At 35.9% G+C, this 15272-nt stretch overlaps 1 protein-coding gene across 5 annotated transcripts in view; it reads left to right on the plus strand.

Moving 5' to 3' along the window:
- Positions 1-15272, plus strand: part of ECT2 (epithelial cell transforming 2) — a 73672-nt gene that overhangs the window by 46362 nt on the left and 12038 nt on the right. For all 5 annotated transcript variants that reach the window (XM_033211724.1, XM_033211727.1, XM_033211725.1 and 2 more), the window contains 4 exons: positions 7275-7353; positions 7520-7639; positions 10388-10526; positions 12415-12569. In XM_033211724.1, coding sequence (XP_033067615.1) covers positions 7275-7353; positions 7520-7639; positions 10388-10526; positions 12415-12569 — 493 coding nt within the window. The remainder of the gene's footprint in view (positions 1-7274; positions 7354-7519; positions 7640-10387; positions 10527-12414; positions 12570-15272) is intronic.

Below are 15272 nucleotides of genomic sequence, written 5' to 3' on the forward strand. Positions count from 1 at the left end.
AAAGATATATTTTTAGTTAAATAATAATTTTAAAATGTCTGTGATAAATTTTTGTTCTAAGGCAAAATGGTTGTTCCAATATCAAAAACGAAAAATTATAGGACTAAGACTAGGTGTTTGAGAAAATGATAAAGGATCTAAACAAGTCACAGAGGGTTTATGAAGGCTGGGCTTTATAAAGGAAGATTTATGTGTGATCAGGTTGACAGGGTTGGAAAGGATTTCTTTGTAAGTTTTTTCTAAAAATTAAACATTGGTGTCAGGAGTGCACTGATTGATTTAGGACCAAAGTCTGAATCTCTATGTTTAAAACAATGAGTTTTACTTGAAGTATTGATCAGCTTTTAATAAAATTGCAATAGGTTTTAATTTTTAATTCCAGAATCTGTTTATCAGCCATCTTCTAAACTGCGGGCATTTTCTGTTTTGTCCTACATTTCTTCCTGGTATCTATTTAATTTCCCCATTTCAGGTTAAAAATGCTGTCTTCTTTATTTAAAATGATTATTTTAATTAATTAATTCATTTATTTATTGGAGGTAGTCTCACCCAGTCACCCAGGCTATAGTGCATTGGTGTGATCTCAGCTCACTGAAACCTCTGCCTCCCGGGTTCCAGGGATTCTCCTGCCTCAGCCTCCTGAGTAGCTGGGATTACATGCGCACACCACCATGCCCTGCTAATGTTTGTATTTTTAGTAGATACGGGGTTTCGCTTTATTAGGTGATCCTCTCACCTCGGCCTGCCACCGTGCTGGAATTGGAGTCATGAGCCATCACACCCAGCCTTATTTCTTAAGGTAGCATTTTCCTTTTGAAATTTCTCAGATTCAAGTATCAGGTTCAACTTGTGTGTGTGTGTTTGAGTGACAGGGTCTCACTGTCACAGGCTGGAGTGCAGTGGCACAATCTTGACTCACTGCAACCTCCACTTCCCAGGCTGAAGCGATTCTCCTACCTCAGCCTCCCAAGTAGGTGGAACTACAGGTGTGCACCACCGTGCCTGGCTAATTTTTTGTATTTATTTTTAGAGATGTGCTTTTGCCATTTTGCCTAAGCTGGTCTCAAACTCCAGGGTTCAAGCAATCCACCCACCTAGGTCTCCCAAAGTGCTGGGATTACAAACATGAGCCACCATGCCCAGCTGTAGGTTCAACTTCTGCTGTGTCTCATAGCACATGATTTTCAGGTCATACATTGCTACCTTTTGCTTTTTCACCTTTTGAGAAGGCATAGGTTGATAACTCTTTGCTTCAGCTTTTTTCTATAAGCTTTTATAACTGTTTTCTGTGTTTGTAACTCTGCTGTTATATCCTGACACTAAAATGTTCATCTTGAAGGCCTTGATCCTTTACTTGTGGCTTTTCGTGATGTGTCTGAATTGTTAACAGTTATTGTGTAACATTGTTCCTTTGTCTAATTAAATTCAAGTGCTCTTTTCATCTGGCTCAACTTCCAGGTTATCTTTTTTTTTTTTTTGAGATGGAGTCTCGCTCTGCCGCCCAGGCTGGAGTGCTGTGGCCGGATCTCAGCTCACTGCAAGCTCCACCTCCCAGGTTCATGCCATTCTCCTGCCTCAGCCTCCCGAGTAGCTGGGACTACAGGCGTCCGTCACCTCGCCCGGCTAATTTTTTTGTATTTTTTTAGTAGAGACAGGGTTTCACCGTGTTAGCCAGGATGGTCTCGATCTCCTGACCTCGTGATCCGCCCGTCTCGGCCTCCCAAAGTTATGAGCTTCCCCCAAGAAAGAACAATCATACTGCAGAAAGTTTTTCTTTGCCTTTTTGATAACTGGCCTAAGAAACAGATTTTAGGTTTTATCAAGAAAATGTCGGCCGGGCGCGGTGGCTCAAGCCTGTAATCCCAGCACTTTGGGAGGCCGAGACGGGTGGATCACGAGGTCAGGAGATCGAGACCATCCTGGCTAACATGGTGAAACCCCGTCTCTACTAAAAAATACAAAAAACTAGCCGGGCGACGTGGCGGGCGCCTGTAGTCCCAGCTACTCGGGAGGCTGAGGCAGGAGAATGGCATAAACCCGGGAGGCGGAGCTTGCAGTGAGCTGAGATCCGGCCACTGCACTCCCGCCCGGGCAACAGAGCGAGACTCCGTCTCAAAAAGAAAAAAAAAGAAAATGTCCTGTGTTACCTTTATTAGATTTTTGATTACTTAAAATAAAATCCATATGCGTAATATACAAAAGAAACAACTGAGATTTTAAAAGGTTAAGGTTTTTTGTTTTTTGTTTTTAAATCGGTGTAGCTCTGTATTCCTTTTAAAGCCTTTTGATTATCACTCTGGTTACATAAATGACTATTATTTCACAAGTAACCTGTGATCCTGTTTTGATCAAATGTCTTGAAACTTTCAGCATCTTCGACAGACTTCCCCAAAATCAAATTCTAGTTTTAGTCCTTTTTACCTAAACTTAACTGAGATTTTTGAGGTGGAACCCCTGGAAAGCCTCAAAAGATTTTTCTCATCTTGAGAGATATTAAATTATTAGGCTTATTTGATAAACTGTGTAAAAGACATTGACAAATGATAAGTGATACTAGATCTTTTAGTTGCATTTGTGGGTATTTGTTGATATGTTTCACAAATTGTATAAATTATAGAAGTCATTATAATTTTGGTTATCTTAATGCCATGTTTAATAGAGATAACTAAATTTTGTTGTCAGTTGCAAACTTTCATCAGCTTCTTAGACTATGGCTATTCTAAGTTTTCATCATCTAGTTACGGTTTTGAATTCTTCTCTAAAAACACTGATAATCATGAAAATGATTCTATCTAACAAGTGCCCTTAAGTCAAGTTTCTGATAACTTTAAGATCAATGGACTTGATAAAAATTTCCAAAACTCTAATTTAAAAAATTGTTGAATTCATGAAATGAGATCAAGCAGAACAAAAATGAATTACATAAGATTGAATAACTGATGAAGATAATGTTTTAATGATTTTGGTTCTTTATGCAAATGTTTTGTTTTCCAGACTTAAGAAAATCTCTCTCAAGCTATCTATAATTTACAACAGTTTGATAAAGTATGCTTTTATAAATATAGATAGAACATTTTTTCTATTTGATTCCTCCACAATTTGAAAACTTTTTTTTTTTTTTTTTGAGACGGAGTCTCGCTCTGTCGCCCAGGCTGGAGTGCAGTGGCCGGATCTCAGCTCACTGCAAGCTCTGTCTCCCGGGTTTACGCCATTCTCCTGCCTCAGCCTCCCGAGTAGCTGGGACTACAGGCGCCCGCCACGTCGCCCGGCTAGTTTTTTGTATTTTTTAGTAGAGACGGGGTTTCACTGGGTTAGCCAGGATGGTCTCGATCTCCTGACCTCGTGATCCGCCCGTCTCGGCCTCCCAAAGTGCTGGGATTACAGGCTTGAGCCACCGTGCCCAGCCTTGAAAACTTTTTGAGCATTCTTTTAGCAATATAGTTATTTACCTAAGTCTAATAGAAATCTGCTCTCTCTTTATACTAGGAAACAATTGAAAACATAGGTTATATTACCAAGGCTTTGACTGAAATGTCATATTTGACAATATGCATAAAATGCCTGCCTTCAAAGGTTCCTAGCCTTACAGTGAGTAAATTAAAAACTGTCACTTCTTGGCAGACCCAGGAACCTTAAGACTGTAAGTAAAATATAAAGTCTGCCTTGGTTTGGTTTCCTAGCCTCAAGAGGTTTTAAAAATCTGAGATTTATATGTGATCACTGTAGAAAAAAAGTTATATTTCTAATAAAAAGCTGTAATATACCTTTTAGATTGTCGCTCTGTTGGTTGTTTTTGAGTTCTTGTTATCTACCTATAGACTAGATCCTAAATTCTTCCGGGTTTCTCCAATCCAACTGTCTTCCATAATATTGCTAAAAATGGGAACTGTACTGTTTCTAAAGCCCTATCAATGGAAACTAGATAAATTTTAAGAAACAAGTCTTGTGCCTGATGTATGGGCCACATAAAAAGTTCACCAAAATATCTTATGCTTTAATCAGAGACATTCAAACTGCAAACCAGGACAAGAAGTTGACATTTTTTTAATGTTGTAGACAGCCTTTCCCAAGACAATGGGGCAAGACTCCATATGATGACACTCCTACCCCTCTTGATGCCTGTCTTTTTGGCTTGACAAAATAATACTGTAATTAAATTTCACAATCAGTAACTGCTATAAGTAACTTGACAAAACCTGCCCTAAGAAATCCTTTTATTCCACTAAGTAACTTTAGCAATATCTATAACACAACTGTTTGTTCAAAATGTACTGGTGGTCCCTTCTGTAGAATTGGCATTCTTTGCTTTAATTCAACCCAGTTCTAAAATACTACTCAATGGCAACAATTAGTCTTATCCAGTACCCACAACGGTCTTTTGATTTGTTTAGTTAGTTGCCATCAGGCTTGTGTTCTGTTTCAAAATGATTGTACAAACTAAATTTATTATATTAATTATTTTTTGTTATGATTTTTAAGCCTTGTTTTTATTACTTGTCTAATCTTTGTAAAGCCAACTCTCCCAACAGGTTAATGTTAGCTTAACACTTTGAGATGGCTGCTAATACCTATGGAACTAACAAGATGGAGCTCAGTGCTGGACTTCAGGCAAACCTGCCCTGAGAAAATTTTCCCTTCTGTCCTTTTTGATACTCAAATGTGGCCCAGCTCCCTGACATAGACCCTCTATATCTTCCCCACAATGTGGGATAGAGACAACCGGCACAGGTTTGTCCAGGCCCTGAGGGACAATTAAGCCTAACTTCAAGATGATTGATTAGCTTTGCTTTCAGAGAACCATCTTGATCAAAGGGGGAAATGTGAGCGTTGATTATACAAAATTGGATCATTCTTGTTATACCCAACTAAATCAGAGTTGAGGGACAGAGGGGAAAAACACTCGGGGCGCATGGCAGCTGTTCTAATAATTAAATTTTCCACAAGCCCAGCGGCTTAAAATGGCCTGCTATAATCCTGCTCTCAGTTTTACCTAATAGTTGCTGAAGCAACCTGCCATGACTCTGTGACTAGTTTTACGCACTACTATCATTCAACACTCAGCTTGCCAGTTCCCCAAAACTTTACTAGTGTCAGTGAACTTTCTTTAAAAACAATACATAATCACATTTCTCTTTTTAATAAACCTCCCAAGCTTCTCTTTATTATTAGAACAGACTTGATTATTTGAAGACCACCTGGTCAGTATGTATGCCCTGAAGTATAATTCTTGCTTCCCCGATAAAAAGTAAAATTAGAAATTTATATTTTATTTTTGACTTTAACATTATTGCTATCTTCAGTTTTACTAAGCTTTTCTTTTGTAGTGTTGAATTTGCTGTTATTCTAATCCAGTGTATTTTTCATCTAAAACATTGTAGCTTCCATCTCTATATGACTGATTTGGGTCATCAGAAATGATGACCACTGCTTCCTTTTTCTTTTAAGTCTTACATGCTTTCCTTTTGTACTTTCCTACTTCTGCCAAAGTGTTGCCGCCTTATATATCACGTACATATGAATTGCAAGAAAATCTTGAAGAACAGTTCATGTGCAGAACAGTTACAGATACAATCAAATCTCACCAAAAATTCACTTGTGTTAAATGCAGAATTTTGTTGTTACGAGGCTAATGAAAAATGATACTTTTATTTGGTCAATAAATAAGATCTTTTGAAAATATCTTTCATGTTTTTGCTTAAAATGTTCAATCCTCCTTGCAGTTTTTTGAATTTATGACATGAGTATAATGACTTTAAATTGTTTACTAATTCACTCATCTCTGTTTCAGGTGTTTTTTTTTCTCATTAGTCTTATTTTCCTGTTTGTGCATACCTGGTATTATTTTATTGGGTTCTAGACATTATCAGTTTTACTTTTCTGAGAGCTAGATATTTTTATATTCTTAAAAATGTTTTTTAATTTCTTCTGGCATGTAGTTAAGTAGCTTGCAAACAGTTTGATTTTCATGTCTTGCTCTTAAACTTTGTTGGGCAGAATCAGAACAGTATTTAGTCTAGGGTTAATTTTCCCCACTATTGAGGAAAGACCTTTCTTAGTACTCTACCCTGATGTCACATTAATCTTGAAGTTTTCCACTCTGATTGATGTCACCGTTCCATGCCATATAAGCACTGAGCACTGTTACCTCTAATTTTTTAACATGTCTTCCCTAACCTCGGATAGTTTTCTTACACACATGCAGTGATCATGTTGAGAACTGTGTACACAAGGAAGCCTTCCGAAAACAGAGGGAGTTCTCTCTGTGCAGCAGTTTTCCAGTAATTTGCCCTTCAAACTAGGCATCTGATCACACTGGACACCCACATTTGTTTCTTTCTCTTAGGGATATAGCTAGGCACTATCTGTGCTTTCTTTGCTTTCTCTAGGCTATAAGCCAGGACAGTTGTAGGGCTTGTCTTGTTTCTGTTTCACAGAAATGGATGTTAAGTGTCTTGAGAACCCTTGTTTCTTTATATTTTGACTGATTTTTTTAGTTGTTTCAGGCAGAAAAGTAAGTTCATTCCCTGTTATTCTATCTTGTCTGGAGCAGTAGCCTTAGTTTTTGTTTCAGTGAAATGATTAGCCTATGACGTGGAAAGAGTTCCATAAAACCTTATTTGAACTTATACTGAGAACTTCAAAATTTTATTAGTCTTAATTTTGTACAGGTTTAATGTGTTTTATAAAGTGCATAGGCTGTATAGTAAAGAATATAGAAAGGAATAATAGTAAAACATACTTTTCTGAAGGAGTCTATGGAAGTTTTTTGGTTTTTGTTTTTTTTTTGAGATGGAGTTTCACTCTTGTTGCCTAGGCTGGAGTGGAATGGTACGATCTTGACTCACTGCTACCTCCGCCTCCTGGGTTCAAGTGATTGTCCTGCCTCAGCCGCTGAGTAGCTGGGATTATAGGTGCCTGCCACCATACCCAGCTAATTTTTATATTTTTTAGTAGAGACAGAGTTTCACCATGTTGGTCAGGCTGGTCTCGAACTCCTGACCTCAGTGATCCACTCCTCTTGGCCTCCCAAAGGGCTGGGATTATGGGCGCAAGCCACCGCACCTGGCTGGAAGTTGTTTGTTTGTTTGTTTTCCTCATCCTGGGCTCCATAGGCATGGAAACTTTTTTAATGTAATGGGATACTTTTAAGGAATATTTTAACTGATTCACTTATCAAAATTAAGACATTCACATCAAACACAACTTGTGACATAAGTTGTGTTTGTTGCAGTTTTCATGTTCTATTTTAACAGTTTTAAAAATCACTTTTTCAGGCATATTAATGAGGATAAAAGAAAAACAGAAGCTCAAAAGCAAATTTTTGATGTTGTTTATGAAGTAGATGGATGTCCAGTAAGTATTCTTAGCAATAATTACTTTATTTTTTCCTTCTTGTTAATGAGGTTTCTGTGGTTTCAATATAAATAATATCTTGGCACTACTTTCTTTTAAATTACAACTTCTTAAAAATTACTTGATACCAAGTGATCTCTTTTATTAATGTTTTCAACCTATACAGGCTAATCTTTTATCTTCTCACCGAAGCTTAATACAACGGGTTGAAACAATTTCTCTAGGTGAGCACCCCTGTGACAGAGGAGAACAAGTGACTCTCTTCCTCTTCAGTGATTGCCTAGAGGTAAAGATATACTTCATATAGTATAATAACACTGCCGATTTTTGTAACTTCCCTGAATATTTAAAACCAAGCTTTAATTGAAGTATAATGTAGAATTTTAAAGTAAACTCAAATAATCATTTTTTTAAAAATCGAGGACAATTGATGATTTAATACTGTTAATAAAATGCCTTTAGAAGAAGGTCTAATATTAAGAAGTATAAACTTTCATTACTTCAAATCTAAGTTAAAATGAAAACTTATTTCCATGCAAATAAATGCTTAGGTCAAGAAATCTGATAACTTCTTGTTTCTATGTTTACTTATTCAAGATTTATAAAATAATTCTGAGTTTTTTGAAATTTAACTAATTTTTTTTTCAATAATGATGCGATTGTATTTTGTTGAAGAGAGAGATAGCTTGATAATTTACTATTATGAATTCTTTATGATTCCTCGATTCTTCTTAAATCAGCAGGTTTTAGAGTGAATGAGGGGATCAGATGGGGTATAATGAATCTAATTCTAAAATTCTGACTTATTCAAGTTAGATTTTCTTTTTGTATTACCCCTGCAAGGAAATTGAATTATGTGTGTGTGTTTTAACTTGTTCATCCCTCTAATACATATTTTTAAACAACAGTAGTGAGGGATAAAAAGAAGTGTGGTTTCCCTTCATCTCAGAAGAGAAAAATGTTCATTTTGATTAAACAGACATTAATAAGAAGACTCCTGACTTTTCTGTCACTGGAAACTTTCTGTTACCTTCCTCAAAATGATTAAAGAGTTTCCTTTTTCTTTTCTCTCCTCTCCTCTCCTTTCTTTTCTTTCTTTTTTTTTTTTTTCTCTCTCTTTTTTTTTTAGACAGAGTCTTACTGTCATTGCCCAGCTTGGAGTGCAGTGGCAAGATCACAGCTGACTGCAGCCTTGACTTCCTGGGCTCTGGTGATTTTCTTATTCCAACATCCCAAGTAGCTGGGACTATAGACACCACCACCACACCAGTCTAATTAGTTTTCGTAGAGACTGGTTTTGCCATGTTGCCTAGGCTGGTCTCGAAATCCCGGACTCAAACAATTTACCCACCTCAGCCTCCCAAAGTGTTGAGATTACCGTTGGGATTACAGGCATGAGTTATTGCACCTGCCTCCTTTTTCTTTAAAGTCTTATATGCTTTCCTTTTGTCCTTTCCTACTTCTATCAAAGTGTTGCCTTCTTATATATCACGTACATTATTATTTATACTATAAAATACAAGGGAATCTTAAAGAACAGTTCATGTGCAGAACAGTTACAAGTACAATAAAATCTCACCAAAAATTCACTTATGTTAAATGCAGAGTTTTGTCGTTATGAGGCTAAATGAAAAATACTTTTTTTTGGTCAATTATGTTACAAAAAGCACAAAAGTAAAGACAGTCAAACTACTATACACAATTGACTATCTCCTGAAGTGAGAAAGTCAAAATAATCATGAGGCAGATAATTCTCAAATACCTGTTTCCCTCATAAAAAGGACTTTAGCCTGCCCTGGTTGAGAACAGATGCTCGGTGGAGTCAATTTTCAATTATATTTTATCTGGATTTGCATCATCATGGGGTTTTACTGTATATAGTTTCTCTATACGTTGTTTGCTTCTTTTAAAGCTTTTATAGGTTTTTCCTGTTGGAGTTCCTAAGTCAGCTTGCTCTATTCATCTAATAGGTTAGGTTATCTTTATTTCTTTGCTGATCCATTCTGGTTTTCATCCCTTCTTCCTGAGAGCTATGACTTACTTTAAATTTTTGATCTTATATCCCCTCCAAATTCCTTGAAGTCTTCTGTAATTGGTTCATTAACTTGCCATTCACTTTACTTTCTGGTATTGGTCATCTTCTGTAGCTCTCAAGTCCCTGGCTTCTCATTTTCCCTACCTTCTTGAATCTGTTGATTTTTTTTGTTCTATCTGTTGTAGCCTCCCTGTCTTAGAATCACTTCAACAAAAACTGCTTTATTTATAACATTAAATTTGGACTTCAGAGTTCATAATAAATAAAAATAAAATAGAAACATAATCTTAAATAAACTATTGTTCTTTAGCTTGTTTGTTTAGGAAAAATAAAACTCTTAGTGAATTGGGAATGGAAATCATGGTACATTCTTAACCTGATAAAAACCTGTAACCATCATTGTATTTAATAAGTGTTAGAAACATTCAAAATGGATAACATCTATTTTTTCTTAATGACAGATTATGTTATACTGCAACTAATTTTGGATTTAAGGATATATTTAACTTTTAAATGTTTTATCTGTATTTTAAGGGTTTTTTTTTTTTAACTCTGATGTACTAGCATTTGTCATCAAATTAACACTTAATTGTTTTTCCTTTTTAAAAATTAAGCTTAAAATCACTTAATTGTTTTGCTTAGCCAACTATTCCTCTTCTCCTGAATTCTAGGACTTTTATTTAAGATTCTGTCATTCCTTGATTCTATCTCTTCTCATCATGCTTGTAGTTTTTTCATACCTCTGGGACCTTTTGCAAAATAGCCCTTGGCCTGTTTTCCTGACGTTTGAACTCCTTATATAAACATGAGCATTTCTGCTGTACAATTACATGTCTGACTTTTGTTACATAGTAACTCTGCTTATAACAACTTTGTGATGAATAATCACTAAATGAGTTATAATAGATTTATGTGATTAGTGCTATTTTAGTTTTTAAGTATTTGGTCCTTATTTTTCTTCATTTTATTGACTGATACTTTTTTATTTTCTATAATCAGATAGCAAGAAAACGGCACAAGGTTATTGGCACTTTTAGGAGTCCTCATGGCCAAACCCGACCCCCAGCTTCTCTTAAGCATATTCACCTAATGCCCCTTTCTCAGATTAAGAAGGTATTGGACATAAGAGAGACAGAAGGTATGCTGGTCGGATACATTCTTGGTTATATAAAAGTAGTTTATATTGATTGTAAGTTTGATTTATTCCATTTTGGCTTTTTTTAATTGGTAAATTATCTCTCAATATAGTTGGTCAGACTGCTAAAGTAATTGTTCTTGCACCTCTATCCCAAATCCATCTCTAGGAACAGAACTGACATTTTATTTTCTCAAATGAAAGTACTATCTCAACTTATAGGATACTCTCATCTGTTAAAGGTCAAAGAACTTTTAAATGGCTATGTATTAAAATAGCACCCTAGCCTAGCCTGTTCCCACACCAAAATTTATTTTTTTGTTTCCTTCAGAATACAGAATAACCAATCTATTACCTGTACCCCCTATCTTAACACTTTCACTGTTGCCAACAGCTGCATTTTTAGGGCTAGGTTTAAGGTACGAATCAGGAATAGATGTGAGTGCAATAAATAAACCCAGAGTAACTGGTACACTTGATAGGGAGTCATATGTGTATTAAGGAATGGTTTGCTCTAAACTTTGGTAGTGTTACAGAGCAGGTTCTGTGAAGGCCTGAAATTGCTGAAAATTTATAACTACCTACAACAGTGTCATCTATTTAATTGACACCCAGTGGTGTATGTGCATGGCCATATTTTGGATGTTAGGCATATGGTTTTACAATGTTTAGCTCTTTCCATTACTGATTCCTCTAATAATGAAAGGTTTCATTTCATGAGAAATTATTCTTTTTTTTTGTTTCCTTTGTAAGAAATGATTCTTTCTTTGTTTTTTTGTGGGGGTTTTTTGTTTGTTTTTTGAGATGAAGTCTTACTCTGTCACCCAAGCTGGTGTGCAGTGGCGTGAACTTGGTTCACTGCAGCCCCTGCCAGGATTCTCCTGCCTCAGCCTCCTGAGTAGCTGGGATTACAGGCGTGTGTCGTCATGCCTGGCTAATTTTTTTGTAATTTTAGTAGAGACGGGGTTTCACCATGTTGGCCAGGCTGGTCTTAAACTCCTGACCTCAAGTGATCCGCCCACTTCGGCCTGGCAAAGTGCTGGGATTACAGGCATGAACCACTGCGCCCAGCCAAGAAATGATTCTTAAAGAAAACTTGAACAGCAACTTACTGCTCTTTTCACTTAGTTGACAAATTCTGGATTTATTAAAGATTACATAATATAGTTGTCCCTTGGTATCCATGGGGGATAGTTCCTGTACCTACCTTGGTTACCAAAATCTGGGATGCTCAAGTCCTGGATGTAAAATTGCATAGTGTTTGCATGTAACCTATACACATCTTCCCATGTACTGTAAGTCATTTCTAGGTTATTTATAGTACCTACACAATGTAAATGCTGAGTAAACAGTTGTTATACTATATTCTTTAGGGAATGATGACAAGAATAAAAAGTCTGTACATGTTTAATATAGATACAGTCTATTTTCTACTATTTTTTCCACTATTTTCGGTCAGCAGTTGATTGAATCCACAGATGCAGACCCACAGATGTGGAAGGCTGACTCTATAAATCTTCACTTTTGGATTTTAATTATGGCAGACTTTGTTTAAAATAGGTTGTATTTTAGCATCTTGGTCGTGCACCTTTTGTAACACTTTTAATATTTTTATAGAAAATATTAAATGATGTGGAAAATACTGTTTAATTAATGTCATTAACTTATCATTATCATTACTTCCTTACATGGTATACTATATTGTCTTTTTAGTACTTCAACTTAATATGGTGATGTTCTTTGTCTTATTAAAAATAGAGAGGACGAGGAAAGTGGAGAAGAGATAGTTCATTTCATTGGAATTTCATTGCTCTGAGGGAACTAAACTTGCATATCTCTGTCATTTTCCAAGGAGTGACACTTAATGTTTATGGTTATTCTGGAACCCTAGATTGCCATAATGCTTTTGCCTTGCTTGTGAGGCCACCAACAGAGCAGGCAAATGTGCTACTCAGTTTCCAGATGACATCAGATGAACTTCCAAAAGAAAACTGGCTAAAGATGCTGTGTCGACATGTAGCCAACACCATTTGTAAAGCAGATGCTGTAAGTTCTTAAAACAGTATTATAATGAAAGTTTCAATTTCATGACAGTGCACTCAGACTAAACATGTACATTTTTAATGACTTATTTATTATGAATGGAGAGTTTTAGTTTTGTGTATATTAAAAACACTGATTTAATAAGTTGTTTTAGAAAATATTTTATAGGCCGGGCACGGTGGCTCAAGCCTGTAATCCCAGCACTTTGGGAGGCCGAGACGGGCGGATCACGAGGTCAGGAGATCGAGACCATCCTGGCTAACACGGTGAAACCCTGTCTCTACTAAAAAATACAAAAAACTAGCCGGGCGAGGTGGCGGGCGCCTGTAGTCCCAGCTACTCGGGAGACTGAGGCAGGAGAATGGCATAAACCCGGGAGGCGGAGCTTGCAGTGAGCTGAGATCCGGCCACTGCACTCCAGCCTGGGCGACAGAACGAGACTCCGTCTCCAAAAAAAAAAGAAAATATTTTATGTAGTGTAGGTACAGAAAACATTGTTTGAGTTTTTGACTTACATAAGGTAGGCCTTCATAGTGTCACAGCTCCTGTGGCTCTGATTCAGTGAAGATTTTGGGACTTCTTGTAATGTACCCTGTGATTTTTCATTGGTACTCTTAGACATGGCTAAAAATTAAAGACTATTTTGATTTTTGTTTGTTTGTTTTTTGGAGACAGTCTCACTCTTGCTTAGGCTGGAGTGTGTAGTGGCATGATCTCGGCTCACTGCACCCTCTGCCTCCTGGATTCAAGTGATTCTCCTGCCTTAGCCTTCTGAGTAGCTGGGACTACAGGTGCATGCCTCCACGCCCTGCTAATTTTTTGTATTTTAGTAGAGATGGGGTTTCACTGTGTTGCCCAGGCTGGTCTTGAACTCCTGAGCTCAGGCAGTCTGCCCACCTTGGCCTCCCAAAGTGCTGGGATTACAGGCGTGAGCCACCGTGTCTGGCCAAAAAAAAATCTTATTGAAAGCAATAGATAGCTAATAACATATTGCCAATCTGTTTTTCTCACGTGAACCTCTTAAAATCAAATGCTATCATAAATATGTAATTATCATTATACTATACAGATTGAAAATAGATGAGAGAATCAAAATATTGAAGTTAAATGACTTGCCTGAAATCAGGTATCCCTGGATGAAATCTAGGTCCCTAAAAGATAATTTGGCTTCTTCTTTATATATGAGAGAGACATGTGATAGACAGATATAGACCTCTTACTCTTTGCACAAATGACATAGATTGAAAGGAATGTGCTGATACAATAGATGACCCTTTTCAGTACAATAGTACTGTAACTGAGATTGCATTGGGTGTTTCTGTGGGAATGAAACATGTAATCACAGTTAAGTGTGAAACCTTGGAAGACATTAAGGTATAATGTGGTTTATAAAGTAAGTATTCATTGATGAAAACCTCCTTCCAAAGTGTTTAGAACAATTATTAGACTTTGTGTGTGTGTGTTTTTTTAGATTTCTATGCACCAAGAATATGTTCTTATAAATAAAAAATCGTTGCACAAAAGATTCAGAGGGGGAAATACAATGCTAGCACATACAATAGAATGCTAGCTAGAAAAATGATGGAGACCACTTTTGTTATAAATCTTTCAAAACTGCTCATTATAAGATTTGTTTTGTAGGTATCCATCCATTTTTTCTAGGTATCCGTATATAAAATGGTTTTCTTTACCTGTAGTAATTCCTTATTGCAGAAATTACTCCTGCTCTTACAGAATGTCAGACTAGATAGCTTATAGAGTCATTTCCAGACTTATAACCCTAATACTGAAATGTAACATTAACAGAAATTTTTTCTTATATCTGTTGAATTACTAGCCACATGATAGCTAATAATACTAGAACTGAAATATAAATAAATAAATTTTCTTTCTTTATTATGGAAGAAATTCGTAAGTAAAATTAGCCACAAGATGGCAGCAGATGTTTAACTATGTTCTGACTTATCCTTGCACCACAAAATTCTTTCAGTCTATTGAAATTTTGTTCTTAAGAAATACATTTGTAAATTCAGATACTCGGTGACTTCAGTTGAGCCCTTTCCTGCGTTTAAAATTCTACATATAGTAAATTTTTATAAAGCCTGAGAATTTTCCATGTGAAGATGTGTATGTGTGTGTGTACGTATATATATGTGTGTGTATACATATATATTTTAAATTTATATTATATATGATATATATGTTTATAATTTTATGTATATTATTTATTTAAATATTTATATATATAACAATTTTTTATTTATGAGAACATATTCTTGGTCCATAGAAATCTAAAAAAACACACACACACAAACAAAAATTCTGATAATTGTTCTAAACACTTTGGAAGGAGGTTTTCATCAATGAATACTTACTTTATAAACCACGTTATACCTATATGTGTACCTATATATACGTATACACACAAGATGTAAATACACACACACGCACACACACACACACAAGATGTAAAAAGATAAAAAAGTCTCTGATTCTTTGAATTAGTAGTTTTTGTTTTTGGTACCCTGTATATATATATTTTTGGTACCCTAAGTAGTTTGAGCTTTCTTAATTAAAAGAGTAAAATAAGCACAGTTATTTTATTCTATACTATTTCATTTGTCATGTTCACTCATTAATGATGTAAGAGTTAAATTTATCAGGGTGAAAGAAAACTTAGTCTGATACCATTAAGTTTGAATCTAA

The sequence above is a fragment of the Trachypithecus francoisi genome, unplaced genomic scaffold, assembly GCF_009764315.1.
Source record: "Trachypithecus francoisi isolate TF-2019V2 unplaced genomic scaffold, Tfra_2.0 Lachesis_group0, whole genome shotgun sequence".
In the NCBI taxonomy this organism is placed as follows: domain Eukaryota; kingdom Metazoa; phylum Chordata; class Mammalia; order Primates; family Cercopithecidae; genus Trachypithecus; species Trachypithecus francoisi.